Source organism: Amblyomma americanum, chromosome 2, assembly GCF_052857255.1.
Source record: "Amblyomma americanum isolate KBUSLIRL-KWMA chromosome 2, ASM5285725v1, whole genome shotgun sequence".
NCBI classification, from domain to species: Eukaryota; Metazoa; Arthropoda; class Arachnida; order Ixodida; family Ixodidae; genus Amblyomma; species Amblyomma americanum.
The window spans coordinates 74345399-74363380 of NC_135498.1; the positions used below are offsets into that span (position 1 = coordinate 74345399).

At 44.6% G+C, this 17982-nt stretch overlaps 2 protein-coding genes across 2 annotated transcripts; both read left to right on the plus strand.

Moving 5' to 3' along the window:
* Positions 1 to 3629: 3629 nt before the first annotated feature.
* LOC144119776 (uncharacterized) lies at positions 3630 to 5874 on the plus strand. The gene is made up of 3 exons (XM_077652316.1): positions 3630 to 3677; positions 4687 to 5015; positions 5856 to 5874. Exons 1-3 carry the CDS (start codon positions 3630 to 3632, stop codon positions 5872 to 5874), a joined length of 396 nt encoding a protein of 131 aa, XP_077508442.1.
* Positions 5875 to 16177: 10303 nt separating this feature from the next.
* On the plus strand, positions 16178 to 16929 carry LOC144119777 (uncharacterized). The gene is made up of 2 exons (XM_077652317.1): positions 16178 to 16186; positions 16588 to 16929. The coding sequence occupies exons 1-2, from the start codon at positions 16178 to 16180 to the stop codon at positions 16927 to 16929; spliced, it is 351 nt and encodes a 116-aa protein (XP_077508443.1).
* The last annotated feature ends 1053 nt before the right edge of the window (positions 16930 to 17982 follow it).

Genomic DNA, 17982 nt, shown 5'->3' on the forward strand with positions numbered 1-17982 from the left:
AGAATAAATTTTAGTTGTTAGTGCGCACTTGTCCTGTGTCCTTCGTTCCGGTGTCGTTTTGTTAGTGTGTAGCGCGTTATTCAAACCAAAATGTACAACCAACTAGCCCACATTGCTGCCTTGCATATACTGTGTTTTTTCACTGCCGTACTGATTTCACTAAATCCAAGAATCTGGGCTAGTTAGTGGTTTTTGTCAGTATAATTATACCTTCCGACGCATATAAAACAAACGGACACAAAAAAGTATAGATAACGGACCCTGGAACACTAGGCTAGTTGGTACTTTTCAACACCGTGACTAATCTCTCAAGCGCACATTAAACACAAGGCCACAAGGAGAGTAAACACCACAAGCGCTGGGAAAGCTGGGCTAGTGCGAGGTTTCTAATACTGACTCAGATTTTCAGCGCACGTAAAACACACGCACACAGCGAGTGGTGACACCAGCGTCCGTGGTGTCTACTCCCCTTGTGTGCGTCTATTTTACGTATTATGACATCATCACCCTCCATTCGCCCTAACTCTCCCTTTTGAGCTTGGCGCATGATAGCCTTAGCTGCTTATGTGCCATTAAACCCAACACAATAGAACACATAACTCTCCTTTTACTTTCCCTTTCCCCCTTCTCCGTTGTGGAGCAGCAGGCCAGGATCACATCACCACCGGTCGACCTCTCTACCTTTCCTTTCAATAAAAAATTCACCATCTCTTTGTGCGCGAAAATAGGAAGCATAGCAGTCCCCTAGGTTTTTGTCAGTCGGAAGTTAACGCCTATGTTGTGTGCGTCTTTCTTTGTCCCTGGTCCCGTTTTGCGCTACCCTCACATACTATGGAACACCATTACCGAATCACCCAAGTTTCTACCCTTGTGAATTACAGTAAAAATTTGCGGATAGGCATTTAATGCATCAGTAATTTTTTACTGCAAGCATCTGGGTGCAGTTAGTACACTAGTTAATAATTCTAATTCATGGGGCAGCAACCACAGAAAAAACAGTTTAAGATGGCAAAAGTCATGCGGTGAGTGTAAAAAACGTCGCACTGCAGCAGCGTAGGTCAGTTCTTCTACACTCCTTCTTCTGTCTTGTCTCTTCTCAATGCGCCTTGGTGTCCATGTCTATTACTTTGACATAGGGTGGAGGACACGACACTAGTACATTAGTTTTCAACGGCGATGCTATTTCCAGTTTTAGAAAATTCGAGGCACAGGTGAGCTCTATGTAAATCCGAGGCAGTAGCACGAACCTCGAATTGGTGAATTGCATACGCTGTCGCCTTGCTTGAAGTGTATGGTTAAATTAAAAGGAAAGCAGCTACGCCCGATTGCATCGCTTTGCTCAAAAGCAATAGCAAATTAGATCGCTACACATGAGGAAAGAGAACAAAATTTACTTCTCACTATTACGTTCTCTCAGATATACATCGTAATGATTAAACAATTGCTGCAAACGATTTCTGCCAAATATACGTTTTCAAAGGTTATGAGAACAATGAAACAACTGATATATGCTGCAGGCTTAGTGGACATATTTATAGTTCTAGCTACCGCATTTATTCGTGCAAAATATATAGTTTTCTCTGCTGATAATAGCGGTGCTATAGATCAGGAGGAGAGCCTCTAGTGTGCGGTATAATTTGCACTCTAGTGAAATAAAAAAAATCCAAATTTTCATGACTAATCTAGAGGATGACTCACCATGCGAGCGCATTTTTATGCCAATAAACAGAGTAGTCGTGTACTGTGGACTGAAAGTGATGTTTTAATAATTAGGTGATGCGTTGAGGACTCTTAGAATAAAAACACCAATAAGTATCACTTTTACTGTCTGTAAGGCATTTTTTTCTGTTCAGAAGCTTGTAGTCATTCTCTTCAAAAGTTGCAAGTGCTCCTCCGCGCGGTATTCGTTCCACAGTGCAAAGAAGTTGTCACGGCAAGGAACCACGCTCTCGTGAAAATAGGTGACAGATAAGGCTGATAATTGACCATAAGCACTGCCGCCGTAGTTTTGTTTGAAGGTTTCATCAACGCTAATGACCTCGCGCACAAAAGCTCGTTGTCTCTTCTCCCGCTTTAAACTGATACCGTAAAGCCCACAATATGCGGTTCGAAGTTTGAAATATGCAAGGTTCATATTCAATGAACAGTATTACGTAACGTTTTCCAACGTCTACACGGTCACTTCTGCTATGAAAACACGTGAATGCACACAACACGAAGTAATCTTACGGGGCGGCTCTCCTTAGCTGCGACTGTTTAAAGTGACACGTACGGTTTTGATGATGAACTAGAAGAGTGGCTATTACGTTCATTCCAGCCACGAAGATGACTCTTGATGATTCCCTTACAACAGTGGCTAAGACTTCACTTTGTTCAGTTCCCCTTCGATTTGGCATTGAGCCTTGCCCGTGCACAAACACAGTTTATTTCGCTAAACAAATTGCATGCCTCTTCAGCGGTAGAGGCTTCCTATCCCGACAGTACATCATATATTTCTAGTGTCTAGATGGTGAAAGCGCCTGTGCTTGTGCCCCTCCTGGCGAGAATACTGCGCGGATGCTGAGTCTGCCCAAGGCAGAATAACATTCAGATTTCGCCCGCTAGGATTATAACCGAAATCAAAGCATATGCGCGCAGTCACCGCGCGAGAGTGAACAGATTTGTGGGGCAAGGAGCGGTGTATATATAGCGTTGACCAATTTTTGTACTGGTAGTCAAGTTGCAAGACAAAAATTATTTTTTTTAACTACTTGCATTCGTTTTGTCAAGAGATTAAAACTAATACATTGGCTTTCGCACACGGTAATATCTTGTTCCTGCTCCTCTCAGCGTTTAATAAAATAATGCTTTTATTTGGTGCTATAAAGAATTTGTCATCGGCAACGATCTTTCCTGGTTTTCAACTTCGAAATCTAGATCCCATAAGAGTTATAAACCCGAGATTTCTGTGTTCTAGATGCAGCAGTTCTATGAAGTCTTAATTGTTAAAAGGTGAAGTTCTGGATGCGAGGCAACTGGCGCATTCGACAGCTGCAGCGAACTAGAGAAAAAAACAAACATGGATTACATTTCCGAGATTATATCCTCTTGCCTTCAGAAGAACAGAAAATGGTCCAAGCTGGTGCAGGTAGACCGCAATAGTTGAGCATTGCATTCATCTCTATTCATTTAATAGCAGCATATCAGTCCTTCAAAGAATACAGTATAAAGTCACTGTTGTAAGGGCATCATCAAGAGTCGTCATCGTGGCTCGAATGAACGTAATAAACACTATTCTAGTTCACCACTTCAAATCCGTACTTGCCACTTTAAACGGAGAGGAATTTTTCGTCATGAAGGAAGAATACATCTCATTCGACACTTAGACTTAAACAGATGGTTATCGTCTGTAAAAAATCAGTTGTTTAACTAGTTATTTCCGAAATCTGTGCCCGTTTAGAAGAAAACGTTTATACTTATCAAAAACGAACTGCTGTTGTTGTCACAATCAAGACTCTCTTCAGCGATAAATAGACACTTGCGGTGCATTGATCGAGCAGAGCGAAAATATCCACGTCCGTTTCGAAAACCGGACTTGAAATTCCCAAAAAATTATGGCTCAGGCGCAAGCACACGGGCTAAACAAAAGCATGCTCAAGTACCCACCAGAGCGGCCGTTAACGCCAACGTTCCTGAAAGTATGTCGACTTCGATACAAGCGGAACACAGGAATGATGGCACAGAGACACGCGAGCACTCTGCAAGTGTTTTAAAGTAGGCACGATGGAATGCAGATATCGACCACTAGAAAAGTTCAAGGCAGCAGGGCGTGTGACACAGCCTCTGAATACAGAAATAAATAAAAGGTGGCCTTCAAGGTTAAGTATACTGTACTTAGCTCGTCTTTACTCGTTACCGGTTTCCATATATCAAGCCGAGCACCTGTGAATACACCTTGCTCTTTTTTCTACACCCCTGTTTAGAAATTCTCACTGCGACGTTGGAGATTGAAAGATACAGCATACAACTGTAGAGACGACCGCTAAACCAGGCACTCTTATTCAAAAAAGATATGTTTATGCTATTAACTGATGCAAAAAAGGGCAAAGAACCGTATAGAGGGACAGTAATCTCAATGTGCAAAATAACACAATCGTCAGACTGACTCTGGCTCAAAAAAAAGCACAGAAAAAAGAAGAAATACAGGTCTACGCATACTGGAGGAATTTCGCGCTCCTGACGCCGAGTATAAAACTGGGCTGAGCGCTCCTGCAAAATCATCATTTCTTCGTGCCCTTCAGAGCAGCAAGAAATCAACTCAACCATGATTGCCGTAAGTAATGTCTCACTACGTTCTCCTCAACACGAATCTGTCAGAATTTCGAACGTCTGAATGCCGGGAGCAGCTATCGATTTCTTTGTTCCTCAAGAGGTGCACTCGTAGTGCTCATGAAATATTGTAGATACTTCCGAGTTCCCACTCAAATCCTTCGATTTTAAACAGTGTAGTTAAGTTTGTATGGCCAATCAGACTACTGCACCCATATCACAGGGAAAACAGTTTCGTGAATATGTTCCCCTATTTCGGTTGGTGTCTCCGCTTAGTAATTTTTCTAGCGCTAGTTTCATGCTGTTTTTCATTAATTTTTCTACTGGTCCTTCATTCCTCTTCCACTTAAAAATATCACACCACATTTGCGCCTACAGGTCCTGTGCCTGTTCGCTCTGCTGGGCAACGCCCTCGCCGTGTACGTTCCCACGTACGGCGTTCCGGTGGCCGGCTACCCCACCGTGCACACTGTCTCGACGGTGCATGCCACCCCTGTCGCCACCGCTGTCCACCACGTGGTGCCTGTGAAGCCCACCGTGCACAACGTGGCCACCCCGTTCGGCTACCGCACCACGGGCGTCAGCTACAGCCACCGGGTGGACGCCCACCCTGTGCGCGTCCCCTACGTGTACGGCCTCAGCCCGTATGGCCTCAACTATGGTTACGGACTGAACGCCCTCGGCTACACCACCTTCCTGAAGAAGTGGTAAGTAATTGAGACACCGTAGTGATAATTTACTAGAAGCTGCTGCTAAAAGAATCACACTGATTCTGTACGAACCATGTACGACACTTTCTAGACGAACTAGCTCCAAGTAGTCATCAGCTTCAAATATGAGAGCCTTTGTGCGCACTCAATTCCATGGGATGTATTCAAGGTTCACACTCTAGAAACGTAACTGGCACGAGCTGCACGCATTAATCCAAGTTAGGTTCTCATACGGATGCTCCCCGTTAAGTAAATGTTTATTGCTAGAACCCACATTGCGTTTAACTAGTGCTCACCACTTCGCAGTCCGCAGTTATTGCTTCTCTTTCACAAGCAGCTCTCCAAACACTCTATAATGAAAGGAGTAGAAAGGCAGTACGCTGTCCTCTAGCGCACACCCATTTTATAAATATGTGTGAGCTAAGAATAGCTTACTGCCTTTTTACTCCCACATAGGCGTATTAATGATTAGAGTGTAGTAATTGGTAAACTGTGTTCAAATACTATTTCTGTGTTCAAAGTAGTGTGTTCAAAAGGTATTTCTAAACATTACAATTGTTAAAGCTTTTCTTAATTTTGTTCATTTCCTTTCTTTCACAGAAACGGCTCTAAGCGGCAGAAGGACAAGCCTCGCCATTTAAAAGGATTGAAGCAAGTCTCGACATTCAGAGATAGCCTTACTTTTTTGCCATGGAAAGTGTTTTTGGGTCTCAGGGCTGAAAAATAAATTCTCAGAAGCAACGATACATTATATTTGTCCGTTTATATTATTTCTATGTCTTTTGACATCTGTTTTTTGGCCAAGTTCAATTTTCGTTCATTTCTGTGCCTTTTTAGTGATCAGTTCCGGGTCTGATAAAGAGATATTGCCTTGTTATCACTACTAAGAAAATTATCTTAATTGTTTCGCCAGCTTTTTCAAGGACGGTAAATACAAGAAACCAATGAACGTAATGAAAGCATTATTACAATACAATACACTGGTTCGTACTCATGGACCACTTTTTGTCTGTTTTACTCATGACGTTCCATTTGTTTCGCATCGTGCACTGTGCAATGCCGCACTATTAAGCAGGGCGGTATTTGCTATACAAATAATGCTTTACTCTAACCAGCTCGGGGCGTCTCTCTGCACAACTGTTCACGATAAATGAGCCCGCCGATTCGGCTCTTCCTCTGGCTGATCAATTTATGAGTAGTTTCTCTATTTAGTATTATCCCATGAACATCATGCAAGCCGATCTCGAGAGCAGTAGTGAACAAAAAGATTTGAGTTCTTTTTTAGTTCTTTTTACCGCAATAAAATTAGCGCACGAGGTTAGTGGGACGACAATGTCAGACTTTTCACACTAGATTTATAGATATATCGCCACACTATAGCTTTCGAACCCATACACATAAAACAAGAAAAGTGAGAATAAATTATGGGAGACAGGATGTTGATTATCAAGCAACAAAGTTATTTAACCATCATGAGTCCTACATTGATATTACGCTACCATTTAAGCCCTTCAAACAACAGTACAAGGCATTCCTAATGATCACTGATGATGTCTTATGTATATAGCTGCACTCATATGCCCATGCAAATCCCCACTCTTGCGAAAAAGTTTTTTTTTTCCATGTTTCTGTCAACATGTTATCCAGCGGTTTCTTTTTCTCGCCAGTGTGTTGTCGCGGATCCTCTGATGTACTTTCTAACATTGCGTTAATCGACAGCCAGCATTTTCTGTTCATATGTACTTTATATTTTGTCTATGTGTACACCGTTTCATCAGGGGAAATCTCTGCGAACGTATTGAAGTTTTGCCTGCTCCGAACTAAAGATGGCAGTCGAGGCCTTGTCAGGCTCCATGCCTTTTGACTCGTCTTCCACTTTCAACTGAAAGGAAATAAAATGGTTTGAAAAATCTGAAAAAAAAGAGCAACCAAGTTTTTCCGAAATTTTAAGCGACAATTTGTTCTCAAAGCAAACTTATTCAAAGTATACTTTCTGCGTTGCGTGAACTTATCGACGTTTATATGTTTTTTAATTATAAAATGAGACAAAAATTTCAAGAATGCCTTTCATAATAACCTATGCGTCATTACTTCACATGCAAGCATTTTCCGGCGATCTCTGCTTGACTCCGCCTAAGAATGAAGTCCAGGAAGCTATCAGTGGACATCTACTCTATGTTTGCCCACTTATGCGGCAATTTCTCAGATTATTCAGGCATATTCAATTCAACTAATTTCAGTAAGCCGGCTTTGCCACTTCATAAAGTCCGCCGTCTTCATCCAATTTTTTACAAGCGGAGACGAGTGCTACGGGTCGTAATTCTGTTGAAGACATGCCCAAATTCCAGATTCTTGCTTGCCTGTGGAAGAATAACCTTTTCAAAAATTTTCTGAGCAACCTCTTCGCTCATGGTGTCTTGAATTTAGTTAAGGAGACAAACTATAAGAATGAAGATTCAGCCCTGTGCTATTACATTCTGGCCACCGCAGTTTAACGTGTGACGTTTATAACTAGATCCGTATAAATTGCGCATGGGGCGACAGTAAAGCTAATGTCATCATTCGCGCACGGCAGGAGCAATTGATGTTCTAATGCTCTAATGTTCTAATGTTTCTAATTAAAATCACTCTTTTCTCTTAGTGACGTATCCACAGTGGGTGTTCCTTTACCTACATCATCCTGGAAATACAGCTATTTTTCACAGATGGGCATGGCTAGAGCTGCGGTCCTGTCGTTAAGGTCAGCACATTGCACATGGCATTGCACAACCCATGGAGTTAATGTAGAGCCTGATAAAAGAGGCAAATCTTCTGAAATGTCGACAACAGTTAGTCTAAGTTTTTTACAGGGTCGCGCGAGCATTATATTTCTCGACAGCTTGGTTGGTCGTTCTGGCGTGTCTCGTGTGAAAATCGAAAAAACAAACCTCCGCTAAACATGAATCTCTCCAAACTTGTGAAGGCATGGACTGTGTTGCTCTGAAATCCAGTGAAAGCTGATGGTCTTTGATCTCATAGCTGTTGCCGCGGATAATTACCGTTTTTAAAGTCTTGATGACGTTATGTTAACCTCACACTCCGCCTAGTGCTTATAACAATACGCAGTAATATATATAACCGAAGAATATGTCATCTGAAAATGACCGCAAGTTAATAACGATTCTGAACAGCGGACAATGAGTGCACTGCGAAGCGCCCATCAAAGGACACAAATGAAAAACTACCTGAAGGCAAACAGTTACGCCTCCAACAACACATGACGGCAGAACACGGCATTATTGCATCATAACGTATTCATAAGCAGGAGATAGGTCTTTTATATCCGTGATATTTCGAATTCATGCAAAAAATTGAAAATACCTCTTTTCGTTGACTATTCTATGCACTCATGCCAGGGAACTAGACTGAATCATTCTTAATTCTTTTGCGCCAATTAAAATTGTCAGTAATTCTATTACACTCAGAGTGGTTTTTTATATTACGTTATCTTGCTATCAATATTATCAATATGCGTTTGAATGCAGCCGCGGGGCACTGTAAAATAAGAAATGTAATCACTCCGGGAGCTGCTTAGCCGCTGCGATGGCTAAGTGGTTATGGCGCTCGGCTGCCAGCCCGAAAGACGCGGGTTCGATCCCGGCCACAGCGGTGGAATTTCGATGGAGGCGAAATTCTAGAGTCCCGTGTACTGTGCGATGTCAGTGCCCGTTAAAGAACCCCAGGTGGTCGAAATTTCCGGATCCCTTCACTACGGCATCTCTCATAGCCTGAGTTGCTTTGGGACGTTATACCACTATAAATCAAACCAAACGAACTCCAGGAGCTGCTTTATGACTTTTCAGTGAGGGCCTGCGCATACACAGCCGCGCACCGAGCCATGGGCAGCCCCTGTCGCTAAGATCGCGCAGATAGAAGCGACAGGTTCTGAAAGCAAATGAACAGGTAGTGTGTGCGCCCACTACGTTGCCGATCAGTGACGCCGCTTGCAACTATCTGAGACGGAGGCGCAAGCCGACGACGAACAGCGAAGGTGTTGTTCATCGCATAGTTATTACGTTTTTGTTCTGTGCGCTGTGAAGTTAAGCGGAAAAACTGCAGCGGGCGTCAGTATCATTGCGTCGGTGCATACTTCACCACGAAGTCGGGCACTTTTTGGCGAGAAACCACGGTAGCAGGTGGCAAATGCGATATACTTTTTTCATACACGTTAAGTAGTGACGACCGCTCAATTGAGATAAGTTCGTATGAGCTACGTTATTTGACAATCAACCCAGCCCAAGCGTGGAACAATTTCATGTGCATGGTAGGGTTTATACGGAACTGTTTATCGTGCGTGCTGGGTTCTCCCAATTGTGGTAGCGACCGTGCAGTTCACAGCGTTAAGTTCTAAGCATGAGGTTTCTTTTTTGTGTTTATTGTGTTTATTTCCAAAGTGAATGCTAGCCACGAACATACATTGAGCAGCCGCGGCAGCGGTCATAGTATATAAATCTATCCCCGTCAACCGTATTTCGAGAGAGAAAGCAATGTCAAAGCAAACGTCTCAATTTATGGACTTCTGTAGCATGTAGTTATTGAATTGATACTCGCTCTCAACCGCCAAGGGTATGTGAATCCAGATATCCTACCTTGACTGTTACACCACGAATTTTCCTACTGATTCAGGGCACCTGCAAAGAGACGCCCGCTTCAAAGTCGACTAGATGGCAAGTCACTGACGACTCGAGAGAAGCGCCATGTCAATAAAGTAATTAAAATATGACAGGATTTTATTCACGTATATCTTTTTAACAATGCACAACCTCGTCCATCATCAGTACACGACGAAATAGTATTACGTTTCTATAACACCTTCGTTTTCATAGCACTGCCGTGTTTCTCCACAACGAGGCTCGGTTCGCGAATCGCCAGCGCATTTACACTGCGCAAATTACAAATGTGGCTTCATTCTTGTGGGTTCTCCAGCTTTTATTAGCCGTTTTAAGCATTGATCTGCTGGGTTCCAACGAGTTTGGAAGAATATTTGCCTACTATTTCATTACTCAAAAAAAGTAACTCCTAGAGGCTTTACAAACCTGAGATAACATCCAGGAAACCTGCATGTTTCCTACTAAGTTCGCAAGCAGAATTATATTCTCTACTTTTTATTTAACTATCTATTATAAGAGCTTACTCCACTTCCCTAAAGGCGTCGATAGCTGCAAAGGTAGTGCACTTTTCCTCCTTGGGGAGGCTTCTAGCTGGTTTATTTGGTATACTTACTAGCTCACATCCAGGGGAACGCAAGAGGCCTGAAGTCAGGAATCGCAAGTTTTCGGCAATATGTTTTCAACAACCACTTAACTAATCCCAAGCAAGCAGGCTTTCCGGGTACGAGCCCTTCTTTGCCCGACATGCGAAGAGCGCAGTAAAGTTCTGGTCTACATCCGGACCGACATAACGTACGTTTGCTGCCCAGTTCAACCCCACAATGACAATCAGTACGTGTGTTTCATAGTCAAAAAAGGATTCATAGAGTTCACACTGATTGCGGCGTATGTCTCCCCCTCCTCTCAATTGGACTGCGAGAGGTTGAAGACAATTATGGAGGCAATCCGGGCTCCTTGGATTATTAGCGGAGATTTCAACGCCCACCACCAACTGTGAGGAAGTCCTGTATTCTATGCCAGAGGGAGGAATCTGGCCTTATTTGCTTCAGAAAATGAACTTTACATAATGAATGACGGCAGCCCGACACACCTGCGAGGCAGTTCATACAGCAGTTGCCTAGACCTGACGCTAGTTTCGCGGTCTCTGCGCCGGTAATTTTCTGATGTGGAGACCCACGGGAGTGACCACACACCCACCTACCTCAATATTCCAGGTCTTGGGGCGTCCGGCCCAGCCAAACACGCGCACATCGATTGGACGGCATTTACAACACAAATGGAAGAGGCATGCCACGAAACCCTAACTTCCAGTTTGGAGAACATTATAGCAACAGCAATGAAGTCTGCTAGAGGCTACGTCACGTCAACTAGAATGCGCACGGAATTTGATATCGAATTAGACCACCTACGTGCTATTCGTCGGCGTGCAGAAAGACTTTACAGACGGAAAAATTCGTAACGTACCTCAGAGAGGCGCGTTGTTTGCAGAGGTAAATCAAGCGACGAATGGACACTCTGGCGGAACAACACTGGAAGTCCTTCTGTCAATCTCTGGATCCTCGAAACCCTATGTGCCTCATTTGGCGACCAGTGCGGGGGCTTCGAACGCTTCCACAGCAAAAACAGCCTTTCTACGCGTTGGCCCTACATGAAAACCGTCACCAGATTGAAGTTGCAACTGACTTCTGCAGGACAATCGCGGGTGCAGTGACTACCTCGGGCTCCCAGCGTGTTCCACCTGCATCACGGGATTCAGCGATGAATGTTATCTTTACTCGTGAGGAACTTGATGCTGCCCTTGCAGAAAGTAAGCGTTCGTCTGCCCAGTTCCAGACGGCATAACATATGCTGCGCTGTGCCACCTTAGCCACGACGCGCGTAGAGATCTACTCAGCCTTTACAACCACTCGTGGCAAGACGAAGTTGTTCCTTCCCAGTGGAAATCCAGTCGGATGATACCATTACTAAAACCAGGAAAATCCCCGCTCGACCGGTCATCATACAGGCCAATAGCTTTGGCCAGTTGTGTGGGAAAAGTCATGGAAAGAATGCTTCTGGAGCGCCTTGAGTGGTACCTTGAGCACAATAACGTGTACCCTAATGCCAAGGCGGGTTTCCGACGGGGTCGCTCCTCTATAGACAACGTCATTCATTTCGTGTGCACAGTACAGCAACAGAGAGACCAGAAGCGCATGTGCGCGGCACTTTTCTTGATGTCAAAGGTGCATACGATAACGTGACGCATGAGGCCATCCTTGATGAGCTAGAGGCTGTAGGAATTGGAGGACGGATGTATAGGTGGATCCAAAGCTATCTGACCAAACGGACATTTTTTGTTATGTGTGAAGATGGCTCCACACCCGCGCATTACACCTACCGGGGCGTGCCTCAGAGTGGAGTGTTCTGTCCTACTTTGTTTAATCTAACACTTATAAGACTCCCGGAGTACCTACCTGATGCCGTCCATATCTCTATGTATGCCTACGACATCTGCACCTGGGCCTCCTCTGTGATGCGTCTCCAGGAGCGAGCAAGACTTCAAAGGGCAGCAACCATAACTTCCTCCTATCTCTGAGAGCAAGGTCTGAGCGTGTCAGCCGAGAAGTGCGCTATAGTGGAATTTACGTGCAAAAGTATGACTCGTTATCCACTAACTATTCACGGCCATGCCATTTCCTATCGTTCTTTTCATTTTTGTTTAGGAATTATCATAGACCAGAATTTATCATGGAGCTCGCATTGCAGCTTTGTAAAGAGAAAGCCAATCTCTGTCACACACCTGCTCAGATTTCTTGGCGGAAAATCATGGGGCTCGTCGATTCTATCAATGCTGCAACTGTACAGAGCACTCTTTATGGGATTTTTGCGGTATAGTGCACCAGTGCTTTCAAGCACATGCAAGACGAATTTGCGTGCCCTGCAAACTATACAAGGTCAGGCACTTCGCATATGCCTGAGTCTCCCTCGCAGCGCATCAACAGTCGCTACCATTGCAATTGCCCAGGACACCCACTCTCGACGTATATAACCCTTGACACCCTGCGGATCCACATACGGCGTCTAACAAGGATTGTCCAGTATCACCTTGTGTCAGTGGCGGATCAAAGACCACACGCAGCGTTTTCAATGGTTATAGCAGCCCGCCAGTTGTCCATCCCATCACAGTTCACCCCGGCAGCACGGCCTTTCTCTGCGCTACGGTGTCTGCGGGAGCCATGTGTGTGCCTTACAATTCCGGGCATATCGAAAAAATTGAACTTATCGGCACCGGCCATTAAACAGTTGACGCTCTACCTACTCCACGCCGCATATAGTGACCGCACTCATGTGTATACAGATGGTTCGGTCTCAGGTACAAGTTCAACCTACGCCGTGGTCATTCCTGCGAGACAGACCAGTATTAACCAGCAAACTTTGCATCGGACAGCCTCCACCGGGTCAGAATTGGCCGCTCTTCATGCGGCTGTGCAGGACATCGGTGCACAAACGCCCCAAAAATGGGCTTTGTTCTGCGGCTCAAAACCGCCCTACAATGTATTAATTCCACTTTACGCCATGGCGATCACGATTAACTCTTAGCTGAATTAAGACATCATCAACACCAGGTGCAGGAAGAGGGTCATGACATCGTCTTCCAGTGGATACCGGGACACTGTGGCATTGTCGGAAACGACGCAGCTGACGCTGCAGCTTGATCGTCTCACGGCAGTGCCAACATTGTCCAGATACCGTTGAAAGGAGCCGACGCAGCAAGACATCTGCCAATGCTTGGCCGAACAGACATTTTACCGTCATGGTCTTCTCCTGGAAACTCCACATGCCGTCTTCACCGCCTAGACCCCTTACTTCAACTCAATCCTCTGTCCGGCGTCTCCCGATGCGATGCTATGCTGTTTTGTCGCCTGTGGCTGGGAGTGGCGTTTACAAATGTCTACTCCCACTTAATCGCAATGGCAGACTCTAATGCGTGTTAGTCATGTGGTTGCGACGAGACAATAGAACACCTTCTTTGTAACTGCCCTCGGTTCCAGCGTGAGCTTGCACTCCTGGCTGCAACACTCCGCCGTTTATATCCTCGGCCCCTTACTGAAGCCAAGATTCTGGTTTCTTGGAGTTAAGCCTTTATCGCAGAGGATAGCTTTGAAGGCACTTTTGAAGTTCTTAAAGGACTCAGGACTGAGTGCAAGGTTGTGAACTATCAGTGTGTGCCATGTGTACCCTGCTAGTTATGGCCAACGGGCATGTGGAAAAGTGATCATCTACCTTTGCTCACTCCCCTTTCTATCTCTACCTCCGTTCCTCTTCCCACGTGTAGGGTTGCATACCGGGGGCTGCCTAGTTAACCTCCCTGCCTTTCCGCTCGTCTTTCTCTCGCTGAACGTAAAAGCTCAAGAAACAAGGACATAGAATAAGGCAGAATAAGACTGTCTTATTCTATGTCCTTGTTTCTTGCGATTTTACGTTCAGCATGGAAAACCAACTCGCCGAAACGCGGCCTTTATCGTCTTTCTCTATCTATCTTACTAGCTCAGTGTATAGAAAAAACCTTTTTTTCTGACCCCCTTATATTCTCTGAGCCTTCATTAAATGCCCTTGGTGCCCATGTCTATATCAATTACGTAGACCGTGGAGAAAAACGCAAATGTGACTTTGTTTTCAAATCCAATGTTGTTTGCCGATTTAAGAACTTCGTTTCTCGCGTCAGTTTAAAGAAACCGAAGAGAATAGTACAAAACTAATTTTTGTTTAAATTTTAAAAAGCCGTTTATACAACTTCTCGCCTAGGAGGCTTAGTAGGGCGCAGTAGTTCTAGATACCTTACCACAGTTTACATTATCGCACTTTTTTATTTAGTAAGCTATGGTGCTAGTTCATTACCAGCAGCCAATTTTGCACACGGGTGACCTAAAAAACTTTTAAAGCTTTAGTGAACAATGTATGGGATACGCCTATTATTCTAGAAGCTACGGCTATCATGTACCATACCACAAGGAGGTCATTTCAAACCTGAGATGGTACTTAAGGTCTCGACTGACTACAATGCCAGGAGGACCACGTTTTACGGGCCCTTATAAAGATTCTTTCTCTCCAGCGGGTTGTACCAGCAACCATGTGTACCTACTACTGCTTCAGCGTGTGATGTGCATTTCAATAAAAATAAGTCCGCCGTAAGACAGATCGCTATCAGGCGCAAGGTCCTCTTCGTCTACCACATTGATAATCAGCATTATATGACGCGTCCGCGTAGTCCTGGTTGAAATTCTCACCAACCTTCACGATATGGCGCACAGAAACTCGCTTCAGATGTCGCCTGAAACTAGTGCCCTACAGCAGGAAACAAGCAGTCTGCAGTTGTAACGAGGCAATTTTCATATGTAATGAAAATTCTTCCATAATCATTTTCATCGTTGACGCTAGTCGAAGTGTCCTAAACGCTGAAAGTCTCTCACAGCGTTATCGCTGCGTTGTTCTCAACGGTAGACAATTAGAACTGCTCGCATTCCACGCACTTAAATTTAAGCATGAAGACTTGCCATGTGATATCAGTTTCAAAGCAGGCGTGCAACATCTGCTTGGCTTGCGCCATCAAAGGCAAATCTATGGATCCCATCTACCAAGTCTATCTTTGAAGTCTGAAACTTGAAGACCTCCACTGTGATTAATCCAAGGATTCCGCCTCGCTCGCTTTCCTCAGGAACAAATCCGCACTTACGGAACACCTTCCGATGCAAAGCATAAGTATCCACGCCCGTTCGGACGCCTTCACATTCACGTCCACAAAAGATATCACACAACAAGAGCTGACCGTACGGCGAAAACAAATGCGCGCACCTAAATGCCAAGTGAGCGCTCGTTAACGCACGCGTCTCTGAACGTTTGTAGACACTGACAGCGCCTGGAGATGAGACTGATGACCTAGAGATAGGCGAGCACGCTGGAAGCGCTTGTGAATAACTAGACGGTAGAGGGGTACCGGCTAACAGGAAAGCTTAAGTATATGCGACGCGTGACACTCCCTGATAATAATGGCAGAAACAAAAACAAGCTGCCCACCAGAGAGGACTCATCGAACTCGTCTTTACTGGTTACCGGTTTCTATATATTAAACGAAGTACGTGCGAACGCATTGTGTTTTTTTTTTTACGTCGTCCTCCTTGCTCGAATACGCGGTATGCGATCGCTGCGAGCTAAAGAACAAGAACATCAGTACAGCGAACAGCGCTAAATCTGGCGTTCCAGTTCATTGACATATAAGTTGATGGCTGCCAATGATTGAATAAAAGAACACAAAACCATAGGCTGACTGTAATCCCAAAATTGCAAATAAGCCATTCGAAGCAGTTTAACTCCGCCCCATGCCATCAGGCCACTGGATGCCACTAAAAAAAATGATCTGCCCAGACTGGCGGCATTTTTCGCTCCTAACGGCTACTATAAAACAGCGGGGAGCCTCCCTACAGAATCATCGTGTCTTCAAGCCTTTCAGAGCTGCAAGAAATCAAGTCAACCATGATTGCTGTAAGTAATTTCCTGTGTTCTTCACAAGACGCATATAAACGAACTTCGTACCTCTGCGTGCAGGGAGAAGCTATTGGTTGATTTGTTCCTCCGAAAATGGTTCCCAGTGCACGCAAAAATTTAGTGGTACTTCCTAATTCCTGCGCATATCTCGCCATTAAAAACAGAGCATACAAGCGGATAGGGCCAGTTAGACTTCTCTTGTTATTTAAGCAAAAAAAAAGAAAGAATTTCATCTCCCAACACATTCACAGTGACGCCGCCTGCCCCTGTCCGCGTTACCTTTTCGTAATTTTTCTCCCAGAGGCATCATGTTATCTCTCAATCATTGCTGTTCTGACCCTTCAGTCTCCTTTCACTTTATTTAAGATAGGGTGATCACGCCATATTTTCCCATGCAGGTACTGTGCCTCTTTGCTCTGCTGGGCAACGCCCTCGCCGCGTACGTTCCCACGTACGGCGTTGCTGTGCCCGGCTACCCCACCGTGCGCACTGTCTCGACGGTGCACACCGCCCCCGTAGCCACCGCCGTCACTGCTGTCCACGGCGCGGTGTCGGTGACTCCCACCGTGCACAACATGGCCACCCCGTACGGCTACCGCACCACGGGTGTTAGCTACAGCCACCGGGTGAACGCCCACCCTGTCCGAGTCCCCTACGTGTACGGCCTCAGCCAGTACGGCCTCAACTATGGTTACGGACTGAACGCCCTCGGCTACACCACCTTCCTGAAGAAGTGGTAAGCACTCGAGAAACCGCTGGGACTATTTCAAGTTCAAGTTCAAGTTTATTTTCCTTTCTTACAAAGGAGGAGCCGGGCCTAAAAGCTGTGGTAACAGCTTGACTGATGGTCCCGACTCCTTGAGACAGTGGCAGTACAGAAGGAAGGCGAGGGCACATCCTTTACATCAATTAGTAATGTCATGGGTATCCGATGCAGATCCACATTTACGCGAAGCGCGAACACACATGCAAAACGAAAGTCGCAATACACACATGTACTCAAAGCAAATGTTTTACATCACTAAAATATACAAAAAAATTATATCTGCTTCTTTCACAGATTGAAATTGTCTCGGCAGTAGTCACGGATATTGTGTTTTGAATTTCTGGTAATATCAAAATTGTCATGGATTAGTTTGTTTAGCAAGAGGGGAAGGTTGTAACTTAAGGACTGGTTCATAGAGTAAGTTCTTGGTGTTGGAGTGATCCAAGTTTCTCTGTATCTAGTGTTACGGCAGCTGTTATTTTCTCTCAGTTGTCCAAGTACAATAAAGGGATTGTCACGTTGTTGTGAAGAGTATTTATAGCATAATAGAATCCTGTAAAAGTATAACGCGAAGATTGGAAGGATATCATACTTTATAAAGATATTTGCTTAATGCTACTACAAAAAAAGCCCTAGCGAGTCTGTACGAAACTATTCAGAGACTTTTTAGACCAGCTAGTGGTAAGTAGTTAGCAGTTGCAACGATGTGAACCTTTCTCTGTGCTCGATTTCATGGGATATCTTCAGGAGTTTTCAAATTCGGGAACTATAACTGCCACGACGCACACGCGAGAGATCAAGTTAGGTTCTCAGATGAATGCTTCCTACTGCACAGATTATTTCTGTCAGAATTTACGTTGTTGTAAACTGGTGTGCGCCACTTAAGTGCGAGCGTTGACTGCGTGTATCACAAGCTACACTATATTAGTAGTAATCATAATACCGAAGTTACGAACTATGTTCAAATGCAGTTTCTAAACATTACAGTGTTTATATTTTTGTTAATTTGTGTATATTTTCTTTCTTC

Excerpts from the sequence above, each read along its gene's own strand:
- LOC144119776 (XM_077652316.1), top strand. The coding sequence starts at position 3,630 with ATGCTCAAGTACCCACCAGAGCGGCCGTTAACGCCAACGTTCCTGAAA. Across the intron at positions 3,678-4,686 it reads TAACGCCAACGTTCCTGAAA|GTCCTGTGCCTGTTCGCTCT; the intron begins GTATGTCGACTT and ends TTGCGCCTACAG.